General features: G+C 35.1%; 1 protein-coding gene across 1 annotated transcript; it reads left to right on the forward strand.

The window, feature by feature from the left end:
• Positions 1-7,035: 7,035 nt before the first annotated feature.
• Positions 7,036-12,010, forward strand: LOC132190623 (glycosyltransferase BC10-like). Its single transcript, XM_059605667.1, has 2 exons — positions 7,036-8,377; positions 11,642-12,010. Exon 1 carries the CDS (start codon positions 7,293-7,295, stop codon positions 8,364-8,366), a length of 1,074 nt encoding a protein of 357 aa, XP_059461650.1. The 5' UTR covers positions 7,036-7,292; the 3' UTR covers positions 8,367-8,377; positions 11,642-12,010.
• Positions 12,011-13,373: the final 1,363 nt, after the last annotated feature.

The raw sequence follows: 13,373 nt of genomic DNA on the forward strand, positions 1-13,373 counted from the left end.
GACCATTAGTAACGTGTATAAGGTGTTAAAACGTTACTAAAGTGTAGTAATGTGTATATGATAACGTGTCTGACGTGGTGTGAAATTGGACGTGACCATTTAAACTTTTGTAACGTGTCAGAAAATAACACGTTACAATTCAATTGTAACGTGCCAATTCTAACACGTTACCATGCGTGGTAACGTGTCAGCAGATTCTGCCACGTTACCACGCATGGTAACATGGAAGACTCTACCACTCAAGCTAATGGAAAAACACACTTATGCTTAAGTCAGTAACCTCTCAAGGAAGAAAAATGGTAAATCTTAGAAGATTGTTTTGAAATAGTTCTCATACCTTCAATAACTTTTTTTCTTCATGTCATGGGAGATTTTTCCTCCGCATGGGCTTTGCCAGGTGTTCCCTTGCTATTGGACAATGCTCTAATTGGGTATTATGTTTGGTTACTAACCTTAACGAATCATACTATGTCGTCTCTTGCCTTTTGTGGTGATACAGTTTTGATAAGACTACAATGTTAAATTAAATGCCATTTGTTAGTGTTATAGGGAGGTAAAAGAATGACATGTGTACCAAAGCCTAACGTAATTTATATTTGATATTTGATATTTGATATTTTGCTATTTGATATTTTGCTTGATATTTTGATATTTGATATTTTGCTGAGACTGTGGGAAGTGAGTGAGATTGGGATGTCAGATGACTATGCCATGCTTTTGTGGATGAAGTGATAAGGAAGCAAATGAACTCTCACGGAATTACTGGTTACCTAGTTGTTGGGCTTCCTAGGAGCCTGATTAGGCCTGGACGTCACAATGTTGCCTGTCAAATGGCTCTTGTTGGGTTTATCTCGGGGCTAGAGGCCCATTACTAGGAGGGAATTTTTTTTTATTTTTTTTATTTTTTTTATTTTTTTTTCAATGTTGGGAAAGGGAAAAGAGAATTATAAAATAGTAATTAAAAAAAAGGTGACAGAGTTTTTATAAGAACCGTTGGGAATGAGTAATAAATGACACATCCCATCAGACAAACTGAAACTGTCAAAAGAGGCCATATTAAAAGTCAAAGTTTCGTAAACAAAACAAAACCCAAAATGGCTTATCACACGATCATCAGTAGTTGGCTGAAGAAATTAAACAATACCATCAGTGATCAAAAGAAAGAGGGAAAACTCTAACAAAAGAATTTTTTTTTTTTAAAAAAAAAAAGCACAACAAATTAGCCATAAAAAGAAAAAAAAAAAGAATGGAAAATTAAAAAGACAGTAAATAAAATTCCAAAATAGTATATCCAGCGGATGGTAGGCGGAGGAAGGTGGTGGGGACACAATGAAGGACTAGTACATGTAAGCCACTCACTAGAGCGTAAAAACTATACGCCGGCAGTGGGAGTCGAGAGGCAGAGCACCTTGGGGTGGCCAAACCACCTACACCCCCAAGGTGGTTTGTCCACCTCAGGTCGGCTGGTCTAGGTTGGTCGAAACCACCCTAAACCAAATGGGGGTGGCTCGCCAAGCCACCCCGAGTAGCCTTGGGGGTGGTTTCGGCCACCCCCAATCCGGCCAGGGGTGGTCGGCCTCCCCTTAGGGCAAAATGGGGGTGAGCAACCACCCTTTTTCCAGCGTCTTTTTTTTTTCAATTTTTATTTAATTATTTAATATTTTTAATCATTTTAGTTTTTTTTTTTAATTTTTAATTTTTAATTTTTAATTATGCATATGGACACGTGCCAATTTTTTAGAGTACTAACATAGATTTTCGTCAATTTTTTTATAGAATTTTGACGGATGTGCTATTTTTATTTTTAGTTATTATCGAGATCTGTGATACAAAATAAAACCGAGGAGGCAAAAAATAAAGTTGTTAGTATGAATATGGCTATAAGCATGGCCAAATTCATAACAAAGGAATTCAAGTTAAATTTATAAAAATAATTAATTTTCCATATCAAACTAAATTTTCAAAATTTAAATTTGTAGAAATCTATACATAGGGTTATTAGAACTACGGTTTTTTTTTTGTTTTCTTAAAAAAAAATATTTTCTTTCACAGAATAAAGTTAAAATCTAGTGTAAAATATAATTTTTCTTTTGTGGAAATCCGATCATATGCCGTCGTAGCAATAATTTGCTAATAAGCTAATAATCCAATCATGTCATTTGATACAAAGCTTTAAAATTAAATGATTTAGTTTATACTTGAAGGGTATTTTGATCTATTTAACTAATTAAAGTAACTAATTCATACTCTTTGCGCCCATCTACCTAGGATATGGCTACGAATTACTTTAGCCTAAAATTGGGGTCATTATACTCCAAGCCAATTGAACCTATAATAGGAAGGAACATACATGGGTAACATCGGAGTAATGCTAAAAATTACTCTTTTGTTCTTCTTGTGTTACTCAAAGAATAATGTGGCTTTTAAAACCACCAATAGTCTTGTGATTGATGAATGTTAAATTTTAATCAAATAGTGATTTTAAAAGCAACCTCATTCTTAGAGTGACACAAGAGGGACATAAGAGTAACTTATAGAATTACTCGTAACCTTGAGACTGAGTTTTCCTTCAAATTAGGTTGGAGGAACTTCCTCTAACTGAGTCTATAAAAATGGCGTGTTCGTTTGCATGTGAGAATAACATGTTTTTTAAATAGCATTTAATAAAATTTCTTCAAAAATTTGCCATTACAATTAAGAAAAGCACGTGCTTCTCACATACAAAGAGATACATGTCATTTTTATAGATTGAGTTAGAAAAAACTTTTTTCAACCCAGTTTAGAGGAAATCTTTGGCTAGTAACTTCGTCAGCTTAGGCTGATAGGAAAACACACTAATGCTTAAGTAAATAATCTCTCAAGAAAAAAGAATGATAAAACTTAGAAGATTGTTTTGTGGTTGTATAATGAATAGAATAGTTCCCTTACCTTCAATAACTCATTTTTTTTATGACATGGGCTCTCTTTCCTCTTCATGGGCTCCACTAGCTGACCCTTTGTTATTGGGCCGTGCTCTTATGGGGTATTGTATTTGGTTACTAACCCTAACGAATCATGGACACTCATGTTGTATCTTGCTTTCTGTGGTGATGCGGTTCTGGCAAGGCCATAATGTCGAACTACGTGCCACTTGTTACGGTTATGGAAAGGTAAGGAATGTTAAGTGTACCGAAGTGTGGTGTTGTATGGTATTATACTAAGAGCCTATTTGAGATTGAGATTGAGATTGGTTAGGGAGGATAAAATGTACTTCTAATACCTATAAAACTGTGCCAAACGAAAAGCCGACATGTTTGGTAAAACATTTCAAAAATATTTATTTAGCTTTTTTACTCTAAAAATGGCCAAAACACATTTTTGAAAGAAACTTAAAATTAAAGCTTTTTTAAAATGTTATTTTTTTACTTTAAAAGCTATACTTCCCAACAAATTTCTAAACATAACTGTGAATTTTTTTTATTTTTTTTATTTATTTTTAATAACTATGACTTTAAACATTAAAAATATAAGAATAAAATAAAATTCTCCATAACTAGATGAGCCGATACAGGTTACACGGCGTGCTAAGCACGCCATGAAGGAAAAAAAAAATTTAATATTTTAATGCCAAAAAAAAAAAAAAAAATTTGCACGCGGCGTGGGCACCCTAACTAGATATATAGTGACAGAGGAATAAGTTGGAAACCATTCGATCCAATCATCCAAGTGCCATCCGGCATCCAGTCAAAGCCAACTGTTCTAGCTTGTTGATATAGACCATGCTTGAATACTCACAACCACTCTACCACCTTCAATCAATAACTCAAAATAAAAGAGCAAATAAATTTACCCAATAATCTTATCTCTTAATTGATTATTTAGTCAATAGAGACTCGCAACTTTTCACTAAATAAAAAGTACATATAAACGACAAAATACAAATATAAATATAAAAAACGAGTATATTCTGGGTAGAATTAATTATAATTAGTTAATTAATTATGCCTAAAAAGACATCAACATCATATGCATTAGGGACACAAAGAGGGCGGTGCCCAAGAGATGCTGTGATAGAAAGTAAAGCCAATTAGATGGTTCCCTTTTTTATATCTAGTGGAGACAGCTAAAATGGATTACAAAGTGTAATAATTTGTCTTTTATTAGTTTCATTTTTCTCATTTTTACTACCAAGAGGGGCTTTTACAAAGTGAGACAGACCAATGATATGCTTCTTGTAGAACCATCCAGAGTGGAAGTCTAAGCTGAGGGAATCAAAAGAAACTAAAGATGGAGGGTTACTTTAGATCGAGCAAGACGATCGTGTTAGAATATTATCTAAATGCTTTTGGGATAAGTGGTAATGTAACACAGTAGTTATGAATTCTAATATTGTTTTTGTCATTTACCTCTCATTTCAATCAAATACTTAAAGCATGTTTGGGATTGCGTCGGGGAATAGAGTTTTTTAAGTAAAAAATAGCTTAATTTTTAAGTTTTTTCTAAAAGTGTATTTTGGCAATTTTTAGAATAAAAAAGTTAAAGAAGTACTTTTAAATTTTTTTTACCAAATATGTATGCTTTTTATTTGGCACATCACCTTTTTTTTTTTTTTTTTTTTTCACTTATTAAGGGAGAACAAACTCACACATGAGAGAACATGTTAAAATATTTACTAAACAATTGCAAATATCCAGGGTTTATTCTATAAAAGTGGGTTCGACAGACCTAGCTTTAGAGAAATCCCATGTAAAAAAGATTAACTATTTTTATATCAACTTAAACTTTTAGAATAAATAATTATTTAACCGATTGTTTGGAGTAGTTTTATCAGGCAAAATATGAGAGTGTGACTCAAAAGGATTGGGATATATGCCTTTTACATGGTGATATTTAGGTTATGTTTGTTTGGTTTGTGGCCCTTCAAAGAATGGAAGAGATGAGGAAAAAGAGTGGTGAGGGATTGGAGGAGATGAGGAGGAGAAATGGAGGAAAGAGTATAAGAGAAGCTCACTTTATTTATTTTAAATTTGAATAAAATCATATCTTGAAGCATAACTTCTATGTGACATCTATTTTCTAATTAGCTATATCAATTCAATTTGAAAAAAAAAAAAAAAAAACCTTTGTTCTTACAAAATTGAGGACCGTATCAAAGTTGTAGCCATGGTTTTTGAAGTTTTGTTTGTTAAAAAACAAAACATGGTTTATCAGGTTTAAACCATTTAAGAAACTTTGGTGGTTTAGAAGCATAATATTTTCTGTTAAACTAGATTATAATAAATTTTTTCAATTCAGTCTATTAAACTAAGGTTTTGTTAGTGCTCTTAGATGTCATACTCTAAACTTTAAAACGAGCTTGTCATGGCGGAAACAGCGGACGCTTTGAGAGTAACGGAGTTTAGTTGTGATTTGGGCTATAAAGTATTATCTTGGAGGGTGATTAGTTGCAAGTAGTCAATGCAGTTGAGTTCAATGGTCTTAATTGGAGCAAATAAATGGGTTAATGAGCGGGTAAATTTGTCATACCAAGAGAGAGACTAACTGTGTTGTGCATAGGTTAGCTAAGGCCACCATTAAAAATGTCAAAAAAGGTGTGGATGGAAGAAATTCTTAATTATATCTGTGGTGTAACTTTAGAGCAACGTGCTCTTCTGTCTTAAAGGTAAATTTGTCATACCAAGAGAGAGACTAATTGTGTTGCGCATAGGTTAGCTAAGGCCACTAGTAAAGATGTCACAAAAAGCGTGTGGATGGAGGAAATTCTTAATTATATCTGTGACGTAACTTTCAGGAGTAATTCTAAAAGTCTCTTTTGTGTCCATCTTGAGTCCCTCCAAAAATGATATGGGTATTAAAATCATCATTTGATTAAAATCTAATAATGATCAATCATAAGCTCAATGGTGATTTTAATAGCCACATCATTTTTTTAAGGATTCAAAAGAAACACAAGAGAGATTTATATCATTATTCTAACTCGAGAGCAACGTGCTCTTCTATCTTAAAGATATCAATGAAAGTTGAAATATTTCCTTAAAAAAATAAAATAAAACAATATTACTCGCCTTAATAACATATGTCAGTTAATTGAAAAAATCTACTCAAAACTTTTTTTTGGTTAGTAAATCTCCTCAAACTTAAATTGAAAGAAAATTTTGATGGTGGGTAAACTTGCCACTGACGCCAAGAAGGCAAGAAATCCCCAACCAACAATGACAGCACATCATTCATGAATGGATTTGTTTTCCATAAAACTGTAATTGTACTCTCATGCATATCCAGGTAACAATTCCTAATGTAATTATTTAGTAGATTACTATATAATCAGGACTAAAAATTAGTCTTTCTTTTTTTTGAGAAAATTTATATACCCTCTTTAAAATATCACTAAATTGATAATTTAATTGAGATAATGTCTTCTCAAACTACAAAAAATTGTCAATATTCTTCCCAATGACAAAAATATCATTAATAAAAAAAATTAAAACTATTTTCTTTTCAAAAGAAAAAAACTAGGGTATTGAAATTTTTAGTTTTTTTTTTTTAATCTCGAATTTACTGGAGTACTTTTGTATCATCAAAAAATATTTAGGGTCATTTTTTATCTTTTTGCTGGTCTTTGAGATATTATTGCAATTAAAAGTTTGAAAAAAATATTGTCAATTGAGTAATAGTTTGAAAGAGATACGTAGGCTTTTTCCAACTTATTTTTTTTTTGCAAGTGCGAATAGAATAATTAATTTTCACTATCACTTCGTCAAATTATCAGTCAATAGTATAATACTTGCTCTAATAACATATGTTACTTGAAATACTCGACTAAAAAAAATGTACTCAAACTTAATTTTTAAGAAAATCTCCTCAAGCATAGTAAAGCATCTATGAGCCTAACCCACCATCAATTCCCATAATTATTATAATAATAATAAAGCCCCTGCCTTTTTTTTTTTGGTTTGGAAGGTGAGAAAAGTAAAGAAATGAAAAAGACTCATGCTCACCCAAATCCCAGCTTTTCTTTCCCCGGGCCTGTTATCTGTACAAAAGCCTCCCCCTTTTCTTGTGTCCTACTTCTCCACGGTCCACCAAAAGCAAAAGGTAGGAACCATATACTTTAAATTATATGCATTTTTTTCAACTCTCATCTTTATCCTTTTTCTTCTTTTTCTTTCCTATATTTTCTCTCCCATATCTCCATCATCCTTATCAGATTCCACTCATCACTCTCATGAACATCACTGTACTCTAAGAACCCCCTTTTTTTTTTCTGATCAAAAAAATCCAAATTTTTTGTTTTTCTTTCTCCACAAACAAACATGTTTTCATCCACCCCATTTGTCCTCTGTTTTGCTCTGTTTCTGTCCTTACCCCTTCTCTTCGTCTTCGGCCCTCAAATCCTCCCGCCGACGCGCATCTCCGACGACCTCGCCGACCTAGCCCTCTTCCGCAAGGCCACCCGCGCTTCATCTGCCGCGCGCACGCGCTCCACGCTCTCACGGTTGGGCACCGCCACGAATCCCAAGCCGAAGATTGCCTTCCTCTTCCTCACGAACTCCGACCTCTCTTTCGCTCCCCTGTGGGAGAAATTCTTCCATGGCAACGGTAACCTCTACAACATCTACGTCCACGCCGACCCATCTGTGAAAATCACCCCTCCCGGCGGTGTATTCCAGGGCCGGTTCATAACGCACGCGAAGAAGACGGAGCGAGCGTCGCCTGCTCTCATCTCCGCCGTTCGTAGACTACTCGCCACGGCGCTTCTCGACGACCCATTGAATTCCTACTTCGCTCTCTTATCCCAGCATTGCGTCCCTCTGCATTCCTTCCGCTTCGTCTACAAATTCCTTTTCCGCAACACTTTAAGGTTAACAACCTTGAAAGAAACGCTCTCGTCGCCGTCTGTCCCAACGTATCAGAGCTTCATCGAAATACTCTCCGACGAGCCCACCTTGGTCGACCGCTACAACGCTCGCGGCGATGACGTTATGCTTCCCGAAGTCCCGTTCGAGCAATTCCGGGTCGGATCTCAGTTTTTCACGCTGACCCGCAAACACGCGCTGCTGGTATTAAGAGACAGCAAGCTATGGAGGAAATTCCGGCTGCCTTGCTTAAACGCCGACACGTGTTACCCAGAGGAGCACTACTTTCCGACGCTTTTGTCCATGGAAGACCCCGGTGGGTGTACCCATTACACGCTCACGAGGGTGAACTGGACAGCCAGTTTTGACGGGCACCCCCATCTGTACACGCCGGAGGAAGTGTCCGCTAAGCTTCTGTACAAGTTGAGGAAATCGAATTCGAGTTATCCGTACTTGTTCGCTCGGAAGTTCACCCCCGATTGCTTGTTGCCGTTGATGGAGATCGCCGATGATGTCGTTTTCCGGGATTAAAGTAAACTCGGGTATGCTTTCTTTTTCACTCTTATCACTTGCTGTATTTTTTTCTTCACTCTTGACTTTAGTGGAATGCTTATTTTCTTCAATTATTGACCCAAAAAGATCCCATTTTTTTTTTTTGGATTGAATTTGGACGAGTTCTTGGTTTGGTTATAATTAGGCCGAGTAGACTCAGTTAGAGTCTGAGTTGATTGCCTGAGTCTGTTTAGTTTCTTCTTTACTGCAAAGAACTGTTACCATCAGTTTCGCTAAGGGGTCTGGAATAGATGACAGTTACTTTGAATACAGCAATTTGCAGTTACTTTGAATAGAATTTGCAGTTACTTCTGTGCTCTTGCTAGTTGCTACTTTTGTTTTATCAAAAAAAAAAAGTTGCTACTTTTGTTTCAACAATTAAGGTTGGATTCTACCTTTCTCCATTGTCTCTGCGAACCGTATCTACGACATAATTATGTCATCAGAATTTCACAGAAATTCGAGCAGTTTAAGAACGAGACGCCATAGGACTTACTTGTCTTGGCCGGGTTGTCAGAATTTCGTAGGTGGGAACCATTATCTGGTCTCTTAGGTTGCCCAAATTTTGTGAAATTCAGACAGCTTAATTGTAATGAATGGTTATCCTTGTCCATTTGTCTTTAGTTGCTGCTCAGCATCTCTGCCTTTATTATGGGCATTTCATTCAACTCAATACTGTGGTGAGTACAATTTAGGTGCTACCATGAGGCTGGTAGGTCACCCATCAATATGTAGTGGTTAGTGTGGAGCTTTTAGGTTGTGAATGGAAGATTTTTAAAAGACTTGGGATACCAAATTTAGACCTCTTTGGCAGAATGAGGATCCCCTGCACTTTAGGCCGCTTGAATTACTAATTTGCTGGCATATGGTGTATATCCGGATCCTTCTTTGGCATGGCATCTGGTAGCAGGCTCTTGAGTATCAATGGCTAAAACTATGTCTAGTAGGGGCACTTTATTCAACTCAATTATTTGGTGAGTTTGAAGGGGCACCTTTGGTGTGGTTTAGGTGTGAGGATGTGACTGGTCACCCTTCAATATATAGTTGTTGATGGGGAGCTTTTTGTGTTGTGATTGGAAGATTGGGAAAGACTTGGGCTACCAAATATTTGCCTCTTTAGCATAGTCCTAATGATCAAATTGAGTAACGCTACTTTGAACATCCATTGATCTTATCTAAGTGGTTTCTCGTATCAGCTGATTAAAAAAAACAAAAGAAAAGACACTTAAAATATGTCGCGTCAACTGGTATAAAATAGGCATGATAAATGCATCTGAGATTTCTGGTCCTAATGATTATATTGTGTAATGCTACTCTTCACACTTATTGACGTATTTTAAGTGACTTCTCATATTTATTGTTTAAAAAAAGAAAAAGTACATCACGTTAATCGGTGTAAAATAGATATGATGGAGGTGTGAAGAGTTCAAACTTTTGAGGCATATATATCTTAGAAGAAGATAAACAAAATGTTTGAGAGATTGCAGATATTTGCTAAGGATTAGCATGGTATTAGGGCTCTAATTTTGATGCATTCTGTCTGTTGCCGACAAGGATGCTTTTTGTCATTGAAAAATACTCGGACTTTTCTATGAATTCACGAGGAGTTGGGACAAGGTGTCTGCTAACCTTGAATATTATTATTGAAAGGGACATTTAGAAGAAATATAATAAGGTCTTTTGTAAGAAGCAGTAAGCATTAAGCACGCAAGCTGTACAATGACGTTGCACATTGATCTTTACAACCTTGAGACTTTGAGATTTTTATATGGTGAAAATTTTACTAGGCTTGAGCGACTTGGTGAAGCTCGATTGTGTGGTCACGTGTCATTTGTAGATCTATTTTAGGTTACATCTTTCATAAAGCTTCTGTGGTAACATGTCATGGACAGATGTGCTTAACACTTTCTCTAGATCGTTACATACACAACCAACTAATTAAATGTTGTATCACTTTAGTATAAGACGAGTGACATTTGACCTCCTCAAACTAGTACTCCGTTATAATTAACACACTTCATTAGCATTTTTTGCTAAATTGAACGGAATTGTGTCACGTATTGCCTACCTGATTTTGTTGTCAATTAGGCTTATAGTTTTCAATAGGCTGATTTTTTATTTGTTTATTTATTTATTATTATTATTTCCAAAAGAAGAAAGGAATTCCAAAACACTTAACATTTACACCTCACCAACTATGAAAGAAAGGTTTTGTAACTACTGACCATAAATGCTTTGATTTGTAGTTATTTCATTCAACTTACCAAATGAGGAACATGAATTGAAATGGAGAGGCAAATGAACTATTTCATGGCTCATATTAGATTTCACAGCATCTAACGGTGCATATATTGTCTATATTGCCACGCCATTTAAAATTTTTAAACAATGTGGCGCCATGTACACCGTTATATGCTGTAAAATGAGAAATGCTTCAATCTAACAAAAATTCCACATTTTGCCCATAAAAGTCCACTTGGCAAGATGCCACATTATTATTATTATTATTTTTTTTGTGGAGGGAAAAAGACAAAACAAAAAGAAGATGATGTGGCATCTTGCCATGTGGACTTTTATGGGCAAAATATGGAGTTTTTATTAGATTCTAGCATATCTTCTGTAAAATCTAATATGAACCTAGAGATAATTCATCTCATTTTCACCTGAAATGGAAAGAATCCTATTCCACCAAATGAAGACACTTGCTATATCTGCAGAACTAAAATAGTAATTTTAATTTTGTTCTCACATAGGATCCTCTTCATTTTACTTGAGAGAGTTTACATTTTACAGTGTATATATGACTGTTATTTAAAACTTTAAATGATATAATAACAAATAAATTATTAGATCCGTGAAGTCTAATATGGACAAAAAAGTAGATCACCCATTTCACTTAAAATAGAGACGATCATGAACCCTTGATGTTAACCAGAATGTTATGAGCTTAGGTTGCACTATAGAATATGGTATTTATTATAAGATTATAGCATACACTCAATGCATATGACCATGGAAGACCCAGATCTGAAAATTGTCCCTTTTGTTTACTAGACCACCACCCATTGACAAATATGAAAACATTTTTTCAAAGGAGAATGGCCTTTAGCTTATGTACTCATGTGGGTTTTTGTATATGACTCTGATTATTCTTTCAGCAGATCTGATCTCACTCTCTCTCTCTCTCTCTCTCTCTCTCTCTCTCTCAAGTTTCCAACTCACGTGACTCCTTTTTTTCTTTCATTATTTCTCAGGACATTGAATGGGAATCTCTTGGACTTTGGGAGTGGAGATGAATTATGTATGCTTGGTGTGTGGGACAAGACCCACACCCCAACATATCAACTGAGGAAGAAAAATCAAAAAAAGCTTTAATCGTAGCTTTTTGTCTGTATAGAAGGTGGGATCGTGCTCAAGTGTGATGCCTTACTTTTTTTTTCTTTTCTTTTTTTCAAATGTATGTATGTATGTTTTATATGTATGGACGGTGGGCTTAGCGTGGAGTAGGGAAAAGCAGTAAGCAAGGCACATTGCTTTTTTCCTATTTTATTGGAAGAAAAGTTCTCCCATTTGCCCTTTCCGCAACCTTCTCAACTTTCAATATGTGGCGTTTTCTTTTAATATTTATCTCTCTTGTGCCTCTGATTTTTGGTATGGATCAATAATATAGAGAAATGGAGAGCAATAATACCCTATTTTGCATGGTCGGACCCGGCTTCGAGTACCAACCAAATAAGAACAGAAACGCGGGGTGGTGTCGGCATGAGGCTCGCGGGGAGCTTCTGACGGTCAAGTTAGTCACTTTGTGTGAGAGAGAGATAAGAGAGGAGTTTTTATTTATTTATTTATTTTTTTTGAGGACATACCTGAGTTTTTGTTTCAGTTGGGCCTTAGGCTTTGGGATTGATATCAAATTATATATATATATATATATATATATATATATATATATATATATATATATGCTATCATGTTATTTAAAATTGATATGATATTATGTATATCGATGTGTTTTATGTACATTAGTAAATGCAACAAACAAAATTTTGCTAGTGGTTTCCTGAAATGAGAAATGTTATGCATGTTATCACTCTCAACTCTTAAATGCATATTTTTTAGTATGAGAATAAAAATTATCATTGAATCTAAAATTTAATAGTAATTTATGCAAAGTTTAAAGATAATTTTCTTGTCACGTCAGATAGAGAGAGGGTGTGTGTACGAGTTTACTCAAAATGGACTAATCACACGGCTAAACTGTTGAAGAGGTTTGAAAGAAGTGTAGTGCATTGCCAACGAAAGTCAAAGGATATGGTGCAGAAGAAATACTAAAAGAGAGTAGGTCGGTTGCTCACTTATTCTTTCAATTGAAAACAATATCCCAAGTATTGACACTAGACAGTGAGTGAAATATGAGATCTCATCAAATGTGTAGTCAGATTTTAGATATAAAATAAATTGATTTGGTTTTAAGATAAGTTATAATTGATTTGATTTGGTTTTAAGATAAGTTATAATTTTTTAACCCCAAGGGGTTGGCCCAAGTGGTAGAGGCTTTGGTCTTAAAGGTTTGCTCCCTTCAAGGTCCAAGGTTCAACATCTCATGGGTGCAACCAATTTCTTGAGGTCACACTCCCTGGTGAAAAGCTAGCGATTTAACCAGTTCCGTGTAGGAAAACTTCCGAGGATGCGGTGCACGGGACCGGGGTGGGTCCAAAGGGCCCTGCCTCGGAGAGGTTCCCCAACATAAAAAAAAAAAAAAAAAAAAAAAGGGGGAAGATAAGTTATAATTCATTTTTTAAAAAAATAAGTTAATAATAAATATGATTGAATTGGTAATAAATGATCTTTTTTTTTTTGGACGATTATGCTGTCTAAAAACTAATGACGTATTTGAAAAGATTAATGTTCGTCATTTGTTGACATCGCTGTTCTAAATGACTATTCCACATTGCATAAGTTATCGGAATCAAATCCCTTCAAATT

The sequence above is a fragment of the Corylus avellana genome, chromosome ca1 (genome assembly GCF_901000735.1).
Source record: "Corylus avellana chromosome ca1, CavTom2PMs-1.0".
Taxonomy (NCBI): domain Eukaryota; kingdom Viridiplantae; phylum Streptophyta; class Magnoliopsida; order Fagales; family Betulaceae; genus Corylus; species Corylus avellana.